This window comes from Taudactylus pleione, unplaced genomic scaffold, assembly GCF_031769625.1.
Source record: "Taudactylus pleione unplaced genomic scaffold, aTauple2 ptg000634l, whole genome shotgun sequence".
NCBI lineage: Eukaryota > Metazoa > Chordata > Amphibia > Anura > Myobatrachidae > Taudactylus > Taudactylus pleione.
Window position 1 is genome coordinate 585,304 of NW_028285036.1, and position 23,790 is coordinate 609,093.

A 23,790-nucleotide genomic window follows, 5' to 3' on the forward strand; every position below is an offset into this window, starting at 1 on the left:
CATCGGAGGATGCTACTCCTGATGTGCAGGGAGTATGTACAGTGACCGGTCCTGCAGGGTGACAGCCAGGTAATAGTCTGGATCCAGGCCATGCCATGTTGCAATCATCCTCCTGTAACCTCTCTATTAGCTGTCCTTTCTCCTACCTCCTCCTCCCTCTCTCCCGCCCCCCTCTCCTCTGTTTAATAGTCAGACAAGGGATCCTGACACTGTGGAACTGACTGAGAGCAGCACTGGGGTAAATGTGACATCTGTCTATTCACATCCATTCCCCTGCGACTGTCCTGCCCCTGTGCGAGTGGAAGCTTCCTCTGAGGTGAGGTGAGTGTCAGTGGGAGTCTGAGAACAACTCTTATCCATGGAGGAAAAGTTAGTTTAGTTCACTTTTATACTATGTGAAGGCGGCTTTTGGAGAGGAGATTATTTTGAACCTTATTAGGATCTATCCCCATAGATATCTACTGTCTGTGCCAACAGCTGAGTAATGTGGACACAGAGTATATAATAGTGGGAGAGGCTTTGGCTGGATTGGGACATCTCTTTGCTTTGCTATGGCTGACATGTAACAAATAAAAAGTTGCAAATGGCACTATGAAAACTTTCTTGTTGCACACAAGGGAGGGGTGCTCAGTCTGTTACATGTTACCCCATCTGTAAAAATAACAGCAGGGGTCACTGGAGTCAATAAATGTCACCTAGTATTTTTTTTATATATACTTTTTTTTATTTTTTATTTTTTTAATTAATAATTTGTATGTTATTGTTACAGGACATTGCTTTTTATTTGCTCTTATGGTTATATTGAATGTAATGCAATGCACTGGAGCAAAACTTAACACTCTATGATGATGTTTAAATAATATGGTGTTAATAGTCTGCAGTACCCTATAACAGCTTTAGGGGGCGCTGGCTGCTATGATTCTTACATCTTTTGCTGTAGAATTGTGCTGGAGGATCTAGCACTCCCACAGGCGGTGTGAGGGTACTACAGCTCATCAGCAAAACATTTGCACATTTTGAATAAGGTGCCTCATAATTAGGTCATAACAATAACATATAGAAGACATACAGTATAGAGACTTTTTATTTTATTATGTCGTTGGAAACCCATCCTATACAGTTAGCGGTAGTGGGCTTGTGTTGTCATAATTAAGCAAGTTAGTTATGAATTTGATGTATTACAAGTGTATACTCTGCAGGAGGTTAATAAACCTTAGCATGCTACTTACAATGCACCTTGCTCTTTACAGTGTTATAAAACGAGGAAGACGTAACACAGGGCGAGCTACAATAAAATAAACATTATACAGGCGTAATAAGTTAATAGAGAAACTATACTATGGGGCTTAATTAATAAAACGGTGTAATGTGCACAAATGTATAGTAACCCGTAGCAACCACTCAGATTCTGTCATTTTTCTAGTGCAGACAGGTTTATTGTAATACATAGACAAAAGGGGCTTGTTCCCAGGACCCCTGCAAGACAGGAGGACCACCCTTAAACTGCCTAAGAATAGAGGCCGGGTCGGAGCCTCTATCTCATAGGAAGGCAATAGGCCCTTTGTGACAAAGACGTGATCTTTCCATCGGCTTCGGTAATGGGAACCTCCAGCATTGCTCCCCAGATATTTTAAAGTGGGTGCAACGCTCTCACCAGTCACAAAGACCATTCATATTTATTGTTACCTGCTCACTTGACTAACACTTGATAGTCTACCATTGGTATACAGCAGTGACAGGCAGCCTGATACAGTTCAGGGGCTGCATATTACTCTTAGGGGTCTAAGTACTAAGCCTTGGATGTTGCCCATTACTAGTATATTGTCACAAGTCACCTGGGGGCCAGCTAATGGCTTAAAGTGGTTCTGGGTTGCTGTGGGTTACGGCACATATGTACACATTATACATAAATGTTTGTTAGAGTCTGCGCCAGCGTTACCACTAGGCAAAGCTTGGCCTAGGGCCCCAGGGTGTCGGGGGCATCTAAAATTATTAACACAGCGCAACACTCCTAAGAATAGAAGCTGCTGTGTAGCCCTCACTCACCACTAGGGCAACACTGAGAGGGGATGGCAGGGCAAAGTGGCAACAGGGGACTATTGGGGCATTATCTGAGGGTGGGGTGCCCAAAGATGCACTGACCTGCCCAGTTTATAGCCGCCACTAGTGTGGCACAGGGGCCTATTCATGATGTTAATTATTGGGGTTCTATTATTGGGGTTCTAACTCGCCGCAGATTCATCATTGCTCCAGTGCGGTAACAGCTGATGCTACAATCAACTATCCCCGCGAGCGGCTTCACTGCTCCTTTTCAGAGGTCACGCATGTGCACAAGAGCCTCGACGTCCGGTGGAAGGAGCCTGACCGGGGAGGAGGGATCCAAAAGGATCCCTCTTCGTGACCCGGGACTCCTTCCCATTGGGAAGGAGCGGGTATCAGGAGCATTCACCATCTGAAGATGGTGAATGCTCCCACACTCAAGCTGTGAAAATATATTAATTTTGGAGCTTGAATTCTGTCCCCATACTAGTGTATAGGGACAGCAGGATATTCCGCCAGAGGAAGGTAAGCAGGAGATATCAGTGATACTAGTGTATGGGGACAGCGGGCCATTCCGGGAGAGGAAGGTAAGCAGGAGATATCAGTGATACTAGTGTATGGGGACAGCGGGCCATTCCGGGAGAGGAAGGTAAGCAGGAGATATCTGTGATACTAGTGTATGGGGACAGCGGGCCATTTCGGGAGAGGAAGGTAAGCAGGAGATATCTGTGATACTAGTGTATGGGGACAGCGGGCCAATCCGCAAGAGGAAGGTAAGCAGGAGATATCTGTGATACTAGTGTATGGGGACAGCGGGCCATTCCAGGAGAGGAAGGTAAGTAAGAGATATCGGTGATACTAGTGTATGGGGACAGTGGCCATTCCGGGAGAGGAAGGTAAGCAGGAGATATCTGTGATAATAGTGTATGGGGACAGCGGCCATTCCGGGAGAGGAAGGTAAGCATGAGATATCTGGGATACTAGTGTATGGGGACAGCGGGCCATTCCGCCAGAGGAAGGTAAGCAGGAGATATCTGTGATACTAGTGTATCGGGACAGCTGGCCATTCCGGGAGAGGAAGGTAAGCAGGAGATATCTGTGATACTAGTGTATGGGGACAGCGGGCCATTCCGGGAGAGGAAGATAAGCAGGAGATATCTGTGATACTAGTGCATGGGGACAGCGGGCCATTCCACAATAGGAAGGTAAGCAGGAGATATCTGTGATACTAGTGTATGGGGACAGCGGGAGAGGAAGGTAAGCAGGAGATATCTGTGATACTAGTGTATGGGGACAGCGGGACATTCTGTGAGAGGAAGGTAAGCAGGAGATATCTGGGATACTAGTGTATGGGGACAGCGGGCCATTCCGGGAGAGAAAGGTAAGTAGGAGATATCTGTGATACTAGTGTATGGGGACAGCGGGACATTCCGGGAGAGGAAGTTATGCAGGAGATATCTGTGATACTAGTGTATGGGGACAGCGGGCCATTCCGGGAGAGGAAGGTAAGTAGGAGATATCTGTGATAATAGTGTATGGGGACAGCGGCCATTCCATGAGAGGAAGGTAAGCAGGAGATAGCTGTGATACTAGTGTATGGGGACAGCGGGACATTTCGGGAGAGGAAGGTAATCAGGAGATATCTGTGATACTAGTGTATGGGGACAGCGGGAGAGGAAGGTAAGCAGGAGATATCTGGGATACTAATGTATGGGGACAGCGGGACATTCCAGGAGAGGAAAGTAACCAGGAGATATCTGTGATACTAGTGTATGGTGACAGCGGGCCATTCTGGGAGAGGAAGGTAAGTAGGAGATATCTGTGATACTAGTGTATGGGGACAGTGGGCCATTCCGGGAGAGGAAAGTAAGCAGGAGATATCTGTGATACTAGTGTATGGGGACAGCGGCCATTCCGCAAAAGGAAGGTAAGCAGGAGATATCTGTGATAGTAGTGTATGGGGACAGCAGACAATTCCAGGAGAGGAAGGTAAGTAAGAGATATCTGTGATACTAGTGTATGGGGACAGCGGGCCAATCCGCAAGAGGAAGGTAAGCAGGAGATATCTGTGATAGTAGTGTTTGGGGACAGCGGCCATTCCGGGAGAGGAAAGTAAGCAGGAGATAACTGTGATACTAGTGTATGGGGACAGCGGGCCATTCCGGGAGAGAAAGGTAAGTAGGAGATATCTGTGATACTAGTGTATGGGGACAGCGGGCCATTCAGGGAGAGGAAGCTAAGCAGGAGATATCTGTGATACTAGTGTATGGGGACAGCGGGCCATTCCGGGAGAGGAAGGTAAGCAGGAGATATCTGTGATACTAGTGTATGGGGACAGCGGGCCATTCCACAAGAGGAAGGTAAGCAGGAGATATCTGTGATACTAGTGTATGGGGACAGCGGGAGAGGAAGGTAAGCAGGAGATATCTGTGATACTAGTGTATGGGGACAGCGGGAGAGAAAGGTAAGCAGGAGATATCTGTGATACTAGTGTATGAGGACAGCGGGACATTCTGTGAGAGGAAGGTAAGCAGGAGATATCTGGGATCCTAAAGTATGGGGACAGCGGGACATTCCGGGAGAGGAAAGTAACCAGGAGATATCTGTGATACTAGTGTATGGTGACAGCGGGCCATTCTGGGAGAGGAAGGTAAGTAGGAGATATCTGTGATACTAGTGTATGGGGACAGTGGGCCATTCCGGGAGAGGAAAGTAACCAGGAGATATCTGTGATACTAGTGTATGGTGACAGCGGGCCATTCTGGGAGAGGAAGGTAAGCAGGAGATATCTGTGATACTAGTGTTTGGGGACAGCGGCCATTCCGCAAAAGGAAGGTAAGCAGGAGATATCTGTGATAGTAGTGTATGGGGACAGCAGGCCATTTCGGGAGAGGAAGGTAAGCAGGAGATATCTGGGATACTAATGTATGGGGACAGCGGGACATTCCGGGAGAGGAAAGTAACCAGGAGATATCTGTGATACTAGTGTATGGTGACAGCGGCCATTCCGCAAAAGGAAGGTAAGCAGGAGATATCTGTGATAGTAGTGTATGGGGACAGCAGACAATTCCAGGAGAGGAAGGTAAGCAGGAGATATCTGTGATACTAGTGTATGGGGCGTATATCTGTGATATCTCCTGCTTTACCTTCTTGATGAATGGCCCAATAACTTAATTTTTACAATTGCAGGTGAAAATGTTCATTTTCAGATGATTTTGTAAAAATGAATTGATGATGAATAGGCCCCTAAGTGTGACTGTCAGGGTGGCCCCACCTTACAAAGATGCCTAAATTACAATTGAAGACCTAGGGGGAGATGTATCAAGAGTGGAGAAGTTGCCCATATCAACCAATCAGCTTTGAGGTAGCATTTATCATGTACATTCTATAAAATGGCAGCTAGAAGCTGATTGGTTGCTATTGGAAACACCCCCTTGTTCACCTCTCCACTCTTGATACACCTCCCCCAGTACCTTTCATACCAGAAATACATTTCTAACACAAATACTGTGGGGTCTATTTACTAAGCTGTGTTAGGAGATAAAGTGAACAGTGATCAGGTACCAGCCAATCAGCTCCTAACTGTCATTTTTCAAACACAGCCATGGTGACATGGCAGTTAGGAGCTGATTGGCTGGTACCTTACCACCGTTCACTTTATCTCCTAACACAGCTTAGTAAAATAGACCCCTGTATCTTGATTTTATAAGGCAGGTCTAGGTAATCCTTGACTTTCCTGCTCTTGTGGAACCAGAAGTCTCAGCATGCCAGTCAGTCATAAGGTATCATCAGGTAGGGTACCGGCAGCAGTCACATCCTCTGCCCCCTGGTATTTACGCCGTTGCAGGGGATGTGATTGGACAGTCAGGGGCACACTCCGGAATCCTGTGGGCGCATCTGGCGCAAATCTGGTTCCTGCAGAGCATTCGGAGCATTTGCTCAGTGTCAGCAGCGCAGAACACGTGGGACTCAGCAGAATTAGCTACAAAACAGATAAACAGACACATGAACAGCGCTGGGCATTGTAGTACGCATGTGTTTTCCATCTTGGGCTGGGTCCGTGTAATTGTAAACAGGCTGAGGTTTATTTTGCAGTTTGGAAGGGAGACTCTGACACACGACGCAGGTTTTCTAAGCTCTGCTAAAAAAAAAAAAAAGCTCTGCATTACCCATCTGTGGCTCTCTTTGTGCTACCTTCAAGCAGCTACATATATAAAACAACTGGGTGGCTTTATAATTAACAACCTACAAAATCCAACATTGCATTTTATTTTCATTGTACATTTTTTGTTAAGTGGTCCTAAACTGGCGAACCCTGCAGGACAACCGCTGGCACCGATGTCCACACGTGTCAGTAATAAAGAACCACCCAGGGTTAAGACTATCAGGTAAATGAAGAAGACACCACGCGGCAGGATGTGTCGGGGTGACGCATCTCGCTGGCTGTGGTGCAGGGATGATATTATAGGTGTAGTCCTACAGACCATCCAAGCACAAGCTCAGCCATTATATCAGCCAATCAGCATCCTAAGGGGGAGGGTGATCAAACCTTCTATAGCGGATGTAGAGGTGTGGCCCAAGGCAACCAATTAGCTTGCAGCTATCATTGTATAGACCGTACCAGATAAATGGCAGCTAGGATCTGATTGGTTTCCTCATTCGTCCTCTTTAGAAGGTTTGATAAATCCCTATAACAGGGGCTGATGTACCCCTAGCCTGCAGAGCTTACAATCAAAGGGACTTTTCTGAAACCTACATAAACAAATGAGAGACGTTCTAAGAAAAGTTGAACATTAAGCAAACTTACATTAAGTTGGATCATGGGAGGGGGCTGCTTTGTCCTGATTTTTCTTGTATAACATATTGGGAGGGAGGCATGCATGAAGTACACAGCCTGCGGTGCAGAAGTCAGGCGCTGGGAAACAGGCTGGCATACATAGTCGTTGCCTGTTGGCACTGTTTAGCCTTAGATCAGAGGGTTACGCTGATTGTCACATGCTTCTGATGTGGTTTGTTTCTGTGTTCAGATGAATTGTCTGTCAATATTCCCCCTTTGATGGCGAGTCACGCTCTTGCCCTGTACGGTCTCTATATAATGTGCTGCTCACACAATGGCCGTGGCGAGTCTTTGTTGGCATCGTGTAGTTTGGTTCAAAAGAGATTTTTCATGTGGGCAGAAAAAAAAATAAAAAAATTAGAAAACACCATAGAAAGATGTTTTTATATGATGGATCCGTCGTGTGTTATAACGAGGACACCTGGGCAGATAAATACTACAAACACAGTATATTAACACTTACATTAAAGGTTTAGAACTATACCCTACGTAAACATTAAACGCAGTACATACAAATGATCTGCTTCGCTCTATGGCCCCTAATGAATGAATCAGTCTATAATTTACTGAGACGCTTTATGCACTGAATATGGGAAAGTGTAACTGTACAGGCACATGAAGAGCAATGACATAAAAAACATTAAGATGTACAAATGTAATATACGCAATAAAGACGGTCCCCATATCCCCATTATGAATCTCATTATTTATTTAAGATTTAAATGAGCTTCTAATGAGAAAAAATGGAAACCCCCAAAACTAATTAAGGGTGATCCAATGGTAGGAAGCAGGAGACATAGTAGAAATTAAGGGGTCTATTTACTAAGCTGTGTTAGGAGATATAGTGAACGTGTTAAGGTACCAGCCAATCAGCTCCTGATATTTTTTAAAAAAGACAGCCCAGTGAAATGAGTGAGATGACAGTTGGGAGCTGATTGGCTGGTGCCTTATCTCATTTCACTTTATCTCCTAACACAGCTTAGTAAATAGGCCCCTTATTTTGTACTTTCGCCGCAAGTGCATCCCGTCTGAGACCGCGGTCATGCGGAGTTTTGTAGAATATCTGCCATGTGAAGAATTAGATACATTGTGCAGGTCATCCTGTCTGCCGCCTCGTAAATGGCAAATCTAAACAGTATACATTTCTCGATACTAATAGAATAGGAACCCTGTGTCTGTCTGTCTGTTTGTTCCAAGTTGTCGCAAAAAAACGCACTGACCCGATTGTCATGAAAACTGAATCGTTGTGTAGAGGAAACTCCTAGAAATATCCTGCACTTTGTAATATCTCAATCCGTCAAGTAAAAGCTGTGCAATAATAAAAACAACATTTATTGACCTTATCAATGCAAGCGGTGCGGCACCATGCGCGTGGCCGGTAAGGGGTGGGGGGAGAGGTGCTGTGGCCCCGTGGTCACATGAATAGGACAGGTTACATAGCAGTCTGTGCACAGGGCACACAGTGACATTGGTGAGATAGGTGTGGCACAATGCACTTGGCCGGTAAGTGGTGGGGGGAGAGGTGCTTTGGGCCTGCAGTCACATGAATAGGATACGCTACATAGCAGTCTGTGCACAGGGCACACAGTGACATTGGTGTGAGTGGTGGGTGAATAGGATAGGATACATAGCAGTCTGTGCACAGGACACACAGTGACATTGGTGAGATAGGTGTGGCCACATGCACGCGGCCAGTAAGTGGTGGGGGGAGAGGTGCTGTGGCCCCGTGGTCACATGAATAGGACAGGTTACATAGCAGTCTGTGCACAGGACACACAGTGACATTGGTGAGATAGGTGTGGCCACATGCACGTGGCCAGTAAGTGGTGGGGGGAGAGGTGCTTTGGGCCTGCAGTCACATGAATAGGATACGCTACATAGCAGTCTGTGCACAGGGCACACAGTGACATTGGTGAGATAGGTGTGGCCACATGCACGCGGCCAGTAAGTGGTGGGGGGAGAGGTGCTTTGGGCTGGCGGTCACATGAATAGGATAGGCTACATAGCAGTCTGTGCACAGGGCACACAGTGCCATTGGTGTGAGTGGTGCGGTATCATGCACGTGGCCAGTAAGTGGCGGGGGGAGAAGTGCTGTGGCCCAGTGGTCACATGAATAGGATAGGCTACATAGCAGTCTGTGCACAGGGCACACAGTGACATTGGTGAGATAGGTGTGGCACAATGCACGTGGCCGGTAAGTGGTGGGGGGAGAGGTGCTTTGGGCCTGCAGTCACATGAATAGGATACGCTACATAGCAGTCTGTGCACAGGGCACACAGTGACATTGGTGTGAGTGGTGGGTGAATAGGATAGGATACATAGCAGTCTGTGCACAGGACACACAGTGACATTGGTGAGATAGGTGTGGCCACATGCACGCGGCCAGTAAGTGGTGGGGGGAGAGGTGCTGTGGCCCCGTGGTCACATGAATAGGACAGGTTACATAGCAGTCTGTGCACAGGACACACAGTGACATTGGTGAGATAGGTGTGGCCACATGCACGTGGCCAGTAAGTGGTGGGGGGAGAGGTGCTTTGGGCCTGCAGTCACATGAATAGGATACGCTACATAGCAGTCTGTGCACAGGGCACACAGTGACATTGGTGAGATAGGTGTGGCCACATGCACGCGGCCAGTAAGTGGTGGGGGGAGAGGTGCTTTGGGCTGGCGGTCACATGAATAGGATAGGCTACATAGCAGTCTGTGCACAGGGCACACAGTGCCATTGGTGTGAGTGGTGCGGTATCATGCACGTGGCCAGTAAGTGGCGGGGGGAGAGGTGCTGTGGCCCAGTGGTCACATGAATAGGATAGGCTACATAGCAGTCTGTGCACAGGGCACACAGTGACATTGGTGAGATAGGTGTGGCACAATGCACGTGGCCGGTAAGTGGTGGGGGGAGAGGTGCTTTGGGCCTGCAGTCACATGAATAGGATACGCTACATAGCAGTCTGTGCACAGGGCACACAGTGACATTGGTGTGAGTGGTGGGTGAATAGGATAGGATACATAGCAGTCTGTGCACAGGGCACACAGTGATGAGTGGTGGGTGAATAGGATAGGTTACATAGCAGTCTGTGCACAGGGCACACAGTGACATTGGTGTGAGTGGTGGGTGAATAGGATAGGCTACATAGTCTGTGCACAGGGCACACAGTGACATTGGTGTGAGAGGTGGGTGAATAGGAGAGGTTACATAGCAGTCTGTGCACAGGGCACACAGTGACATTGGTGTGAGTGGTGGGTGAATAGGATACGCTACATAGCAGTCTGTGCACAGGGCACACAGTGACGTTGGTGTGAGTGGTGGGTGAATAGGAGAGGTTACATAGCAGTCTGAGCACAGGGCACACAGTGACATAGGTGTGAGTGGTGGATGAATAGGATAGGCTACATAGCAGTCTGTGCACAGGGCACACAGTGACATTGGTGTGAGAGGTGGGTGAATAGGAGAGGTTACATAGCAGTCTGTGCACAGGACACACACTGACATTGGTGTGAGAGGTGGGTGAATAGGAGAGGTTACATAGCAGTCTGTGCACAGGGCACACAGTGACATTGGTGTGAGTGGTGGGTGAATAGGAGAGGTTACATAGCAGTCTGTGCACAGGGCACACAGTGACATTGGTGTGAGTGGTGGGTGAATAAGAGAGGTTACATAGCAGTCTGTGCACAGGGCACACAGTGACATTGGTGTGAGTGGTGGGTGAATAGGAGGTTACATAGCAGTCTGTGCACAGGGCACACAGTGACATTGGTGTGAGAGGTGGGTGAATAGGAGAGGTTACATAGTCTGTGCACAGGGCACACAGTGACATTGGTGTGAGAGGTGGGTGAATAGGAGAGGTTACATAGCAGTCTGTGCACAGGGCACACAGTGACATTGGTGTGAGAGGTGGGTGAATAGGAGAGGTTACATAGCAGTCTGTGCACAGGGCACACAGTGACATTGGTGTGAGTGGTGGGTGAATATGATAGGTTACATAGCAGTCTGTGCACAGGACACACAGTGACATTGGTATGAGAGGTGGGTGAATAGTATAGGCTACATAGAAGTCTATGCACAGGACACACAGTGACATTGGTGTGAGTGGTGAGTGAATAGGAGAGGTTACATAGCAGTCTGTGCACAGGGCACACAGTGACATTGGTGTGAGTGGTGGGTGAATAGGAGGTTACATAGCAGTCTGTGCACAGGGCACACAGTGACATTGGTGTGAGAGGTGGGTGAATAGGAGAGGTTACATAGTCTGTGCACAGGGCACACAGTGACATAGGTGTGAGAGGTGGGTGAATAGGAGAGGTTACATAGCAGTCTGTGCACAGGGCACACAGTGACATAGGTGTGAGAGGTGGGTGAATAGGAGAGGTTACATAGCAGTCTGTGCACAGGACACACAGTGACATTGGTGTGAGAGGTGGGTGAATAGGATAGGTTACATAGCAGTCTGTGCACAGGGCACACAGTGACATTGGTGTGAGTGGTGGGTGAATAGGAGAGGTTACATAGCAGTCTGTGCACAGGGCACACAGTGACATTGGTGTGAGTGGTGGGTGAATAAGAGAGGTTACATAGCAGTCTGTGCACAGGGCACACAGTGACACTGGTGTGAGTGGTGGGTGAATAAGAGAGGTTACATAGCAGTCTGTGCACAGGGCACACAGTGACATTGGTGTGAGAGGTGGGTGAATAGGAGAGGTTACATAGCAGTCTGTGCACAGGGCACACAGTGACATTGGTGTGAGAGGTGGGTGAATAGGAGAGGTTACATAGCAGTCTGTGCACAGGGCACACAGTGACATTGGTATGAGAGGTGGGTGAATAGTATAGGCTACATAGAAGTCTATGCACAGGACACACAGTGACATTGGTGTGAGTGGTGGGTGAATAGGAGAGGTTACATAGCAGTCTGTGCACAGGGCACACAGTGACATTGGTGTGAGTGGTGGGTGAATAAGAGAGGTTACATAGCAGTATGTGCACAGGACACACAGTGACATTGGTGTGAGAGGTGGGTGAATAGGAGAGGTTACATAGCTGTCTGTGCACAGGGCACACAGTGACATAGGTGTGAGAGGTGGGTGAATAGGAGAGGTTACATAGCAGTCTGTGCACAGGGCACACAGTGACATAGGTGTGAGAGGTGGGTGAATAGGAGAAGTTACATAGCAGTCTGTGCACAGGACACACAGTGACATTGGTGTGAGAGGTGGGTGAATAGGATAGGTTACATAGCAGTTTGTGTACAGGGCACACAGTGACATTGGTGTGAGAGGTGGGTGAATAGGAGAGGTTACATAGCAGTCTGTGCACAGGGCACACAGTGACATTGGTGTGAGTGGTGGGTGAATAGGAGAGGTTACATAGTCTGTGCACAGGGCACACAGTGACATTGGTGTGAGAGGTGGGTGAATAGGAGAGGTTACATAGCAGTCTGTGCACAGGGCACACAGCGACATTGGTGTGAGTGGTGGGTGAATAGGAGAGGTTACATAGCAGTCTGTGCACAGGGCACACAGCGACATTGGTGTGAGAGGTGGTGAATAGGAGAGGTTACATAGCAGTCTGTGAGAGGTGGGTGAATAGGAGAGGTTACATAGCAGTCTGTGCACAGGGCACACAGTGACATTGGTGTGAGTGGTGGGTGAATATGATAGGTTACATAGCAGTCTGTGCACAGGACACACAGTGACATTGGTATGAGAGGTGGGTGAATAGTATAGGCTACATAGAAGTCTATGCACAGGACACACAGTGACATTGGTGTGAGTGGTGGGTGAATAGGAGAGGTTACATAGCAGTCTGTGCACAGGGCAAACAGTGACATTGGTGTGAGTGGTGGGTGAATAGGAGAGGTTACATAGCAGTCTGTGCACAGGACACACAGTGACATTGGTGTGAGTGGTGGGTGAAGAGGAGAGGTTACATAGCAATCTGTGCACAGGGCACACAGTGACATTGGTGTGAGTGGTGGGTGAATAGGAGAGGTTACATAGCAGTCTGTGCACAGGACACACAGTGACATTGGTGTGAGAGGTGGGTGAATAGGAGAGGTTACATAGCAGTCTGTGCACAGGGCACACAGTGACATTGGTGTGAGTGGTGGGTGAATATGATAGGTTACATAGCAGTCTGTGCACAGGACACACAGTGACATTGGTATGAGAGGTGGGTGAATAGTATAGGCTACATAGAAGTCTATGCACAGGACACACAGTGACATAGGTGTGAGAGGTGGGTGAATAGGAGAGGTTACATAGTCTGTGCACAGGGCACACAGTGACATTGGTGTGAGAGGTGGGTGAATAGGAGAGGTTACATAGCAGTCTGTGCACAGGGCACACAGTGACATTGGTGTGAGAGGTGGGTGAATAGGAGAGGTTACATAGCAGTCTGTGCACAGGGCACACAGTGACATTGGTGTGAGTGGTGGGTGAATATGATAGGTTACATAGCAGTCTGTGCACAGGACACACAGTGACATTGGTATGAGAGGTGGGTGAATAGTATAGGCTTCATAGAAGTCTGTGCACAGGACACACAGTGACATTGGTGTGAGTGGTGGGTGAATAGGAGAGGTTACATAGCAGTCTGTGCACAGGGCACACAGTGACATTGGTGTGAGTGGTGGGTGAATAGGAGAGGTTACATAGCAGTCTGTGCACAGGACACACAGTGACATTGGTGTGAGTGGTGGGTGAAGAGGAGAGGTTACATAGCAGTCTGTGCACAGGGCACACAGTGACATTGGTGTGAGTGGTGGGTGAATAGGAGAGGTTACATAGCAGTCTGTGCACAGGACACACAGTGACATTGGTGTGAGAGGTGGGTGAATAGGAGAGGTTACATAGCAGTCTGTGCACAGGGCACACAGTGACATTGGTGTGAGAGGTGGGTGAATAGGAGAGGTTACATAGCAGTCTGTGAGTGGTGGGTGAATAGGAGAGGTTACATAGCAGTCTGTGCACAGGGCACACAGTGACATTGGTGTGAGAGGTGGGTGAATAGGAGAGGTTACATAGCAGTCTGTGAGAGGTGGGTGAATAGGAGAGGTTACATAGCAGTCTGTGCACAGGGCACACAGTGACATTGGTGTGAGAGGTGGGTGAATAGGAGAGGTTACATATCAGTCTGTGAGAGGTGGGTGAATAGGAGAGGTTACATAGCAGTCTGTGAGAGGTGGGTGAATAGGAGAAGTTACATAGCAGTCTGTGCACAGGACACACAGTGACATTGGTGTGAGAGGTGGGTGAATAGGATAGGTTACATAGCAGTTTGTGTACAGGGCACACAGTGACATTCGTGTGAGAGGTGGGTGAATAGGAGAGGTTACATAGCAGTCTGTGCACAGGGCACACAGTGACATTGGTGTGAGTGGTGGGTGAATAGGAGAGGTTACATAGTCTGTGCACAGGGCACACAGTGACATTGGTGTGAGAGGTGGGTGAATAGGAATGGTTACATAGCAGTCTGTGCACAGGGCACACAGCGACATTGGTGTGAGTGGTGGGTGAATAGGAGAGGTTACATAGCAGTCTGTGCACAGGGCACACAGCGACATTGGTGTGAGAGGTGGGTGAATAGGAGAGGTTACATAGCAGTCTGTGAGAGGTGGGTGAATAGGAGAGGTTACATAGCAGTCTGTGCACAGGGCACACAGTGACATTGGTGTGAGTGTTGGGTGAATATGATAGGTTACATAGCAGTCTGTGCACAGGACACACAGTGACATTGGTATGAGAGGTGGGTGAATAGTATAGGCTACATAGAAGTCTATGCACAGGACACACAGTGACATTGGTGTGAGTGGTGGGTGAATAGGAGAGGTTACATAGCAGTCTGTGCACAGGACACACAGTGACATTGGTGTGAGTGGTGGGTGAAGAGGAGAGGTTACATAGCAGTCTGTGCACAGGGCACACAGTGACATTGGTGTGAGTGGTGGGTGAATAGGAGAGGTTACATAGCAGTCTGTGCACAGGACACACAGTGACATTGGTGTGAGAGGTGGGTGAATAGGAGAGGTTACATAGCAGTCTGTGCACAGGGCACACAGTGACATAGGTGTGAGAGGTGGGTGAATAGGAGAGGTTACATAGCAGTCTGTGCACAGGGCACACAGTGACATTGGTGTGAGTGGTGGATGAATAAGAGAGGTTACATAGCAGTCTGTGCACAGGGCACACAGTGACATTGTTGTGAGTGGTGGGTGAATAGGAGGTTACATAGCAGTCTGTGCACAGGGCACACAGTGACATTGGTGTGAGAGGTGGGTGAATAGGAGAGGTTACATAGTCTGTGCACAGGGCACACAGTGACATTGGTGTGAGAGGTGGGTGAATAGGAGAGGTTACATAGCAGTCTGTGCACAGGGCACACAGTGACATTGGTGTGAGAGGTGGGTGAATAGGAGAGGTTACATAGCAGTCTGTGCACAGGGCACACAGTGACATTGGTGTGAGTGGTGGGTGAATATGATAGGTTACATAGCAGTCTGTGCACAGGACACACAGTGACATTGGTATGAGAGGTGGGTGAATAGTATAGGCTTCATAGAAGTCTATGCACAGGACACACAGTGACATTGGTGTGAGTGGTGAGTGAATAGGAGAGGTTACATAGCAGTCTGTGCACAGGGCACACAGTGACATTGGTGTGAGTGGTGGGTGAATAGGAGAGGTTACATAGCAGTCTGTGCACAGGACACACAGTGACATTGGTGTGAGAGGTGGGTGAATAGGAGAGGTTACATAGCAGTCTGTGAGAGGTGGGTGAATAGGAGAGGTTACATAGCAGTCTGTGCACAGGGCACACAGTGACATTGGTGTGAGTGGTGGGTGAATAGGAGAGGTTACATAGCAGTCTGTGCACAGGGCACACAGTGTCTCATCAGTTACCTAGTTCAACACATGTGTCTGCAATCATACATTAGGTGGGGAGTCCAGGAGCAGAGCATTTTGTAGCGGGTGTAACGGGTCATGTTGGAGGGTAGGTTATTGGGGGTCTGAGATGACATAATTGATTGTATAATTAAGCTCAGATGAATTCCGAAAATGACAGCAAACAGTAAAGCAGATGGAGACGTTACCTCCTAAATATGATGCAAAACTGCAGCTACTGACTTTGCGTCTGTCTATTAAAGATACAAAGTTCTAGGCCTATATTTTTGGTACAACGAATGGAGATTGTTGTACTTTTACCTATATAATCCCATCCACTGCAGGCAGATTCGCAATACAGACACATTGTTACACATTCCACAGTATCTATAATATTGTCATCTCCTCCTATAATATTCCCTATAACCCCCTGATTCTCGCCCTGCAGCACCCGGCCGCTGCCAGCAATGAATGGCTCAATTCAGCCCATCGTGCTGCTGCTGGTGTCGTATTAGTGAGTGGCAGCTGATTCTGAATAACATCCTCCTTGTTTACCCGAAGGGCCATGGGTCGGAAGAAGTGCGAGGAGGTCTGGAATGGAGCGGAAAAGTCGGACGTCCTGTGCGCCTCAACGCCGGGTCAAGAGACGGAGACAAAGATGGTGGAAAGGGGACAGTGGGGGAACAAAGTGGAGTTTATCCTGTCTGTTGCCGGTGAAATCATTGGGCTCGGAAACGTCTGGAGGTTTCCTTATCTCTGCTATAAAAATGGAGGGGGTGAGTATGTACTAAGACTGCATTTCAGCTGGGAAATTCCCATGTACAGTGGAGGCATCACAGGGGTCTATTTACTAAGCAGTGTTAGGAGACAAAGGGAAAGGAGCTAAGGTGCCAGCCAATCAGCTCCTGTCAAATTTCAAACACAGCCTGTGACATGGCAGTTAGGAGCTGATTGGCTGGTACCTTATCTCTTTTCACTCTGTCTCCTAACACTGCTTAGTAAAAATACCACCCAGGGTCTTGCAACTAAGGGGCCTAATGCAGATTTGACCATGCGGAGAGTATCCGAAATCCAAGTTCATTTTATACAAGAGAGAGACAATGGATATGTGCTGAAATATCTTCATTTATTTATTTCATACGTACGGTACTGAGGGGGAGATTTATCAAATCTTGGAGAGAAATAAAGTGGAGAAGTTGCCCATAGCAACCGATCAGCTACTGTCATGTTGCAGGCTGTGCTAGTAAAAATGACAGAAGCTGATCGGTTGTTATGAGCAACTTCACTTTATCTCTCTCAAAGGCTTGATACATCTCCCCCTCGGGGTCTGATATAGAGGTGCCGACTAATGCCGCCGTGACTGCGTACGTTTTATACAGCGCAACTGCGTCGGGCCAGCCACCGGCTGTGGCGCTAATCTGCCGCTTTGCTTAAAAAGTCGCACCATCGAACACTGCACTAGCCTTATGGAGGTGCAGAATGTCCATCCGCACGTGGCCGCTTGGATCAGTGAAACTGTGGAGAAAGTCGCAGTCGCCGCCACGCCCGCGTCTGGCCAGCCACCACCCAAAAAACGCCCACAAAAATTCCACCTCTCTGCGTCCAAATTCGCTCCTGCGTCCCGTGAAGATAACCATTGGTTTTGCGCAGTGTGTCTCTGATTCATGCGCAGGCTGGAAACATTGGCCGCTTCCACCTGTCATGGACACTGTGTCCGCCTCTGAAATAGGCCTCTCAGTGAGATTGGGACCTTGGACAGCTACAAGGCCGGGATGGAGGTTGAATGGGGAGACCTAGGTGAGCTAAACATCATTCAGGCTTCATCTACCGGGAATCCAGCACCCAATGCAGCCCAGTATCAGCTCCCCCACCTCCCACATGGCTCAGTGTGCAAGGTTTCCACTTCAGTTAGAGTCCCTTGATCTCCCTGGACTGAGTTATTTGAATATTTCTATGTGAACATCAGTGGGGGGAGAGTTTATGGAGAAGCCGGGGCGGTGCATTTGGGAAAACAATCTCACAGGAACACAGTCATTCCCTGGACGGTATTGCTGAGCGCCACACTGGTCATGTGACTGCTTTGGGCCTGCAGAATGAGCTGTACATTAAACGCGATGATAAATTGGCATTGCTGGTAAACATTGTACCACCAATACACAACATTTTCACAAAAGTTTGTGTATTTCGTTCCCCTGTAGGGGACAGATTCCAGGGGGATAATGGCATCTCGAACTGGAGAGGTCTACATTCGTACTGGAGGCACTGGGAGATTTCCCAGCATTTGTCATCCATTGAAGTCATTGCCAGGGTCGAGGGCGGCTGGCCCCGGGGGGGCGTACAACTTATTTACAGGGGCTATTAATCACCCTTCATCAGGCAGCGGGATACATAATTAATTAACCCATTGCTCTGTCGGGGCTGGCAGGGAAGATCGCGGATGTATAGGTTGGGCATTGGGGAGGGGGGATCTGAGAGAAAGTGTCTGTGGTCCCCTGTATGTGACTGCAGGGAGTCCGCGCTCTCTTCACACTTCGTTATGGAGAAGAAAGGACGTCCGGATCATTTCACAGGCTGTTTTGTTAGACATTTCCGCTGCTTTGAGGACTGTTCTTTTCTGGAGGTAGAGACGGGCTCTTTTAACTCCTTCCCGGCTGGAGAAGCTGTCAGTCACTTGGTTTCACTCCGTAGACAGTGCGAACAGCGTCCCTCCGGCGCTGAAGAGGTTAATGCAGAAGAGTGGGGAGCAGGGGGGGGTGGGGTAGGGGGTTGGAGGATTGGGGGGAGCATGTCATGGCTGCTTTCCCCAGATAAATAACAAGTCTTGTGTATTAGCACTGAGCCCACACAATGCAGCGTCCACTCCCACTTCTCTATCAGGCATCAGTCTATCAGGGGGTGTGAATGCTTTTTGGGTGGTTGGGAAAACATTGGAGCCTGCAGCGCAATGTAAGAGCAACGCACCCTGGCTTTTCATGCCTATAACCTAGAGGACATCATGCTTGTAGCCATGGGCGTAACTACCATCGGTGTAAGGAGTACAGCTGTTATGGGCTCCAGAGCTACAGGTTACGTTATATACACTTTTCACCATTGGGGCCCTTACAAACTTTTGCTATGGGGCCTGGAAACTCTTAGTTACGCCCCTGCTGGCAGCGATATCCTGGTGCTACAGATGTCTGTATAGTGACCAGTACACTACAGTAGATCATCTATGACCTCAGATACCTTTCTGGAAAAGTACCCCTTATATATTTTATACTGAGGCCTGCAGAGTATTGCACTGTACTCTTACCTCTATGTTTGTCTGATATTACCCAGTCTTGTTGTATTACCGCTTGTTCCCAATTGTAAAGTGCAACGGAATATTGCTGGCACTATATAAATAACTGTTAATAATAATAATGATGATAATACCAACTGTGATTGAGTGATCTGTATTATTATAACCAGCCGCGCTACTTTCACTGTTCCATGAATAATCCTTGCAGCTAGTCACAAACACTCCTTTAGCCTTCTGGGGGCGCTGTTGAGTTTCTGAGCCTTGTTGTATCTAATGAGCTGGACCGGTGACAACGCTGGCCTACCGTCTAGGTAAGCACACTGGGTCTGATACCAAGTCTGTCGCAACTGCAGCGGCTGTTCCGTGCTGCCGCAGCGGCCAGCTTGCTACCGTACGCTAAATTGAGTATCCGCTCGTCTGTGTTGAATATCCATCCATCCTCATGGAGAAAGGTCCAGGCCATCCACCGTTTCCCCTTCTGCAATCGTCGTCATTAGTGCCCATGTTTGGGGGCAGAAGAGATGTCTGGAACAGGCGTCCTATCGGTGTCCGCACGCTACAAGCAAGCGCAGAAGTCTGCCAACACTCCCATGACTCTTCCATGAGATGCATCTGGCGCAGTTGGGTGGCCAGCATGGTAGAAGCCCGATTGTTGCCCAGAAATGCCCATTTGACAGGAAAAATGATCCGTCGGCGGATAGATCGCTTTTTGCGGCGTATGCGCAGTCTTCAGAAATCCGTCAGCATTTGGATTTGTGTCCGATTTAGAATCAGGCACTCTGTCATTATTAGATGGGAGTACACACATTAACATGCATAGTGACTGGGGGGAGATGTCCTAAGTCACAGGTTCTCAAACTCTGTCCTCAGGACCCCAAACAGTGCATGTTTTCCAGGTCTCCTCTCAGAATCACAATTGAAATAATTAGCTCCACCTGTGGATCTTGTAACGTGTCAGTGAGTAGTGACTACACCTGTGCACCTGCTGGGTGACCTGGAAAATGTGAACTGTGTGGGGTCCTGAGGACAGAGTATGAGAACCACAGTACGAAGTCTTGGAGAGAGATAAAGTACCAACCAGTCAGCTTCTACCTGTCATGTTACAGGCGGTTTGAAAAATGACAGGAGCTGATTGGTTGGTACTTTTATCTCTTTCCAAGGCTTAGTACATCTCCCCCTGGGAGAGTCATAAAGTAAAGAATGCACATGGAGCATAAAAGTACAGAAGCTATTATCCGGCTGTCTGTATTACTCTTTGTGATATATAACAAGTAAGTTTGGTCACTGAGAGAATACAGACAGGAGTCAGAGCCAAACAACAAACAGATCTGAGCCAGGAGAGAAGCGCTGTGGAACGGGGGCTGGTTTTAACTCCTTCGGTGAAAAGTGCACAGCGGGCAGTGCCCAGATCGGAATCAGTATGGTTGTAATCCCGACAGCGGCAGCCCGGCAAAGGTGGAAATCTTGATCGTCCATTAAGGTAAGTATGCTAACCTAATTCCCCCCCTAACCCTTACCCTCCCTTAGGGGTGCCTAACCCTAACCTCCCCCCCCCCTCAAGTGCCTAACTCTAATCCCCCACTAAGTGCCTAAACCTAACCCCCCCTTCCCCGCTACCTAAACCTAACCCTCCCGAGGGGGTGCCTAACCATAACCTCCCCCCCCCGGTGGGTGCCTAATCCTAACCCCCCTTTCCCTAGCCTACCCCTAACCTCCCAGGGGGGTGCCCATCCCTAAGTCCCCCCCGGGAGCCCGGGATTTCGATGCCTGTCATTAGACACTTGCTGGGATTAGACATTCGGGAAGCCGGCGGTCGGCATTTCGTCCGACTGCTTCCCCCCAGATCACCTTACTGACGCGTGGAACTAACCTTCCTACAGACTAACCAGCGAGCAGTGCCCAGATCACCTTACTGACGCGTGGAACTAACCTTCCTACAGACTAACCAGCGAGCAGTGCCCAGATCACCTTACTGACGCGTGGAACTAACCTTCCTACAGACTAACCAGTGAGCAGTGCCCAGATCACCTTACTGACGCGTGGAACTAACCTTCCTACAGACTAACCAGCGAGCAGTGCCCAGATCACCTTACTGACGCGTGGAACTAACCTTCCTACAGACTAACCAGCGAGCAGTGCCCAGATCACCTTACTGACGCGTGGAACTAACCTTCTTACAGACTAACCAGCGAGCAGTGCCCAGATCACCTTACTGACGCGTGGAACTAACCTTCCTACAGACTAACCAGCGAGCAGTGCCCAGATCACCTTACTGACGCATGGAACTAACCTTCCTACAGACTAACCAGCGAGCAGTGCCCAGATCACCTTACTGACGCGTGGAACTAACCTTCCTACAGACTAACCAGCGAGCAGTGCCCAGATCACCTTACTGACGCGTGGAACTAACCTACAGACTAACCAGCGAGCAGTGCCCAGATCACCTTACTGACGCGTGGAACTAACCTACAGACTAACCAGCGAGCAGTGCCCAGATCACCTTACTGATGCGTGGAACTAACCTACAGACTAACCAGCGAGCAGTGCCCAGATCACCTTACTGACGCGTGGAACTAACCTACAGACTAACCAGCGAGCAGTGCCCAGATCACCTTACTGACGCGTGGAACTAACCTACAGACTAACCAGCGAGCAGTGCCCAGATCACCTTACTGACGCGTGGAACTAACCTACAGACTAACCAGCGAGCAGTGCCCAGATCACCTTACTGACGCGTGGAACTAACCTACAGACTAACCAGCGAGTAGTGCCCAGATCACCTTACTGACGCGTGGAACTAACCTACAGACTAACCAGCGAGCAGTGCCCAGATCACCTTACTGACGCGTGGAACTAACCTTCCTACAGACTAACCAGCGAGCAGTGCCCAGATCACCTTACTGACGCGTGGAACTAACCTTCCTACAGACTAACCAGCGAGCAGTGCCCAGATCACCTTACTGACGCGTGGAACTAACCTACAGACTAACCAGCGAGCAGTGCCCAGATCACCTTACTGATGCGTGGAACTAACCTACAGACTAACCAGCGAGCAGTGCCCAGATCACCTTACTGATGCGTGGAACTAACCTACAGACTAACCAGCGAGCAGTGCCCAGATCACCTTACTGACGCGTGGAACTAACCTACAGACTAACCAGCGAGCAGTGCCCAGATCACCTTACTGACGCGTGGAACTAACCTACAGACTAACCAGCGAGCAGTGCCCAGATCACCTTACTGACGCGTGGAACTAACCTACAGACTAACCAGCGAGTAGTGCCCAGATCACCTTACTGACGCGTGGAACTAACCTACAGACTAACCAGCGAGTAGTGCCCAGATCACCTTACTGACGCGTGGAACTAACCTACAGACTAACCAGCGAGCAGTGCCCAGATCACCTTACTGACGCGTGGAACTAACCTTCCTACAGACTAACCAGCGAGCAGTGCCCAGATCACCTTACTGACGCGTGGAAATAAACCTTCCTACAGACTAACCAGCGAGCAGTGCCCAGATCACCTTACTGACGCGTGGAACTAACCTACAGACTAACCAGCGAGCAGTTTAACAACATTAGGAGCAAATAAGAGCAACGAGGCAATTCCTGCAAGTTTGCTGATCACTCTGGGATAGTGTAAGAGGCCCAATGGGTTCTGACCACCAGGGCCACCAAGACATCGGGATGTAGTCAGCATGCCGCCGTGCGGGATGCAGACGGCCGAAATCCTGGCGCCGAAATCCCGACCAACCGGCATCCCGAAGGTATGTATTGGGCATTAGGGGGAGGGTTAGGCACTAGGGGGGGAGGTTAGATTTAGGGTGCGGGTAGGGAGGGGTAAGGGTTAGTCTTACCTTAGTTCCCTTATGGGTGTTGGGATTCTGACCAGCGGCATCCCGACAGAAGGGATCTCATATCCAACCCCTGACAAGCCCAGGCCCAGGAAATCAGTACCCGTTAACCCCCCCCAGTGCCCCTCTTCTGAGCACTTGTCAAAAGTGGTTTAACTCCAGATATTTCCAGTTACACCGCCGATGTAAGTTTCCAAATTGGAACCAGGTCCTTGGACCTGGAATTTGGGCCCAGCGGAAGGATCAGGCTGTGTGCGGCCAACTCACCTGTATTTATAGCGATGTGATCGTTCTGATGCCTCCAATCCCCGCTCACCTGAGAAATTCCTGCCCTTGTGGCTGCCCTACCCATTAAGCATGGGCCCCCTACCACTGCATTCCACTGGTGGGCCCTCCGTGCCCCAGTCCAGCACTATGGGAAGATGTGTAATGTGTGCATGCCTACAAATTGCACAGATTTACTGTAGTTCCACTCCTGCACAGGTGCAATGCAAGTCATAGCCGTCTGCAAGATAAAGGTATACAGTATCAAGGTGTGTAGCTCCGAGCGATCAGGTCAGCTGGATACCGGGGTGTGACGGGAATGTTGGGCCACACAAGCAATCTGTGATGTCATACTGATGACATCCTTGTGACCTAATGATCTTTTTTCTGTTTCCAGGAGCCTTCTTCATCCCCTACCTCATCTTCCTCTTCACCTGCGGGATACCGGTCTTTTTCCTGGAGACGGCGCTGGGTCAGTACACCAGCCAGGGGGGTGTCACGGCTTGGAGGAAAATCTGCCCCCTCTTTGAAGGTTGGTTTGGTTGGTCCCGTTCTCTCGCATTCAGCTTTAGATTCACACGACCTGACAGGGCAGGGAAGCCATAGAAACCGAAACACTGGCAGCATCTGAGAA

At 49.0% G+C, this 23,790-nt stretch overlaps 1 protein-coding gene across 2 annotated transcripts in view; it reads left to right on the plus strand.

The window, feature by feature from the left end:
- The first annotated feature begins 208 nt into the window (after positions 1 to 208).
- LOC148479148 (sodium- and chloride-dependent betaine transporter-like) overlaps positions 209 to 23,790 on the plus strand; it is a 43,367-nt gene continuing 19,785 nt past the window's right edge. The window contains exons 1-3 of one of the 2 annotated variants that reach the window (XM_088454885.1): positions 209 to 321; positions 16,319 to 16,533; positions 23,554 to 23,688. In XM_088454885.1, coding sequence (XP_088311011.1) covers positions 16,323 to 16,533; positions 23,554 to 23,688 — 346 coding nt within the window. In that variant the 5' untranslated portion in view covers positions 209 to 321; positions 16,319 to 16,322. The remainder of the gene's footprint in view (positions 322 to 16,318; positions 16,534 to 23,553; positions 23,689 to 23,790) is intronic. The other variant, XM_088454886.1, reaches the window with a different exon arrangement.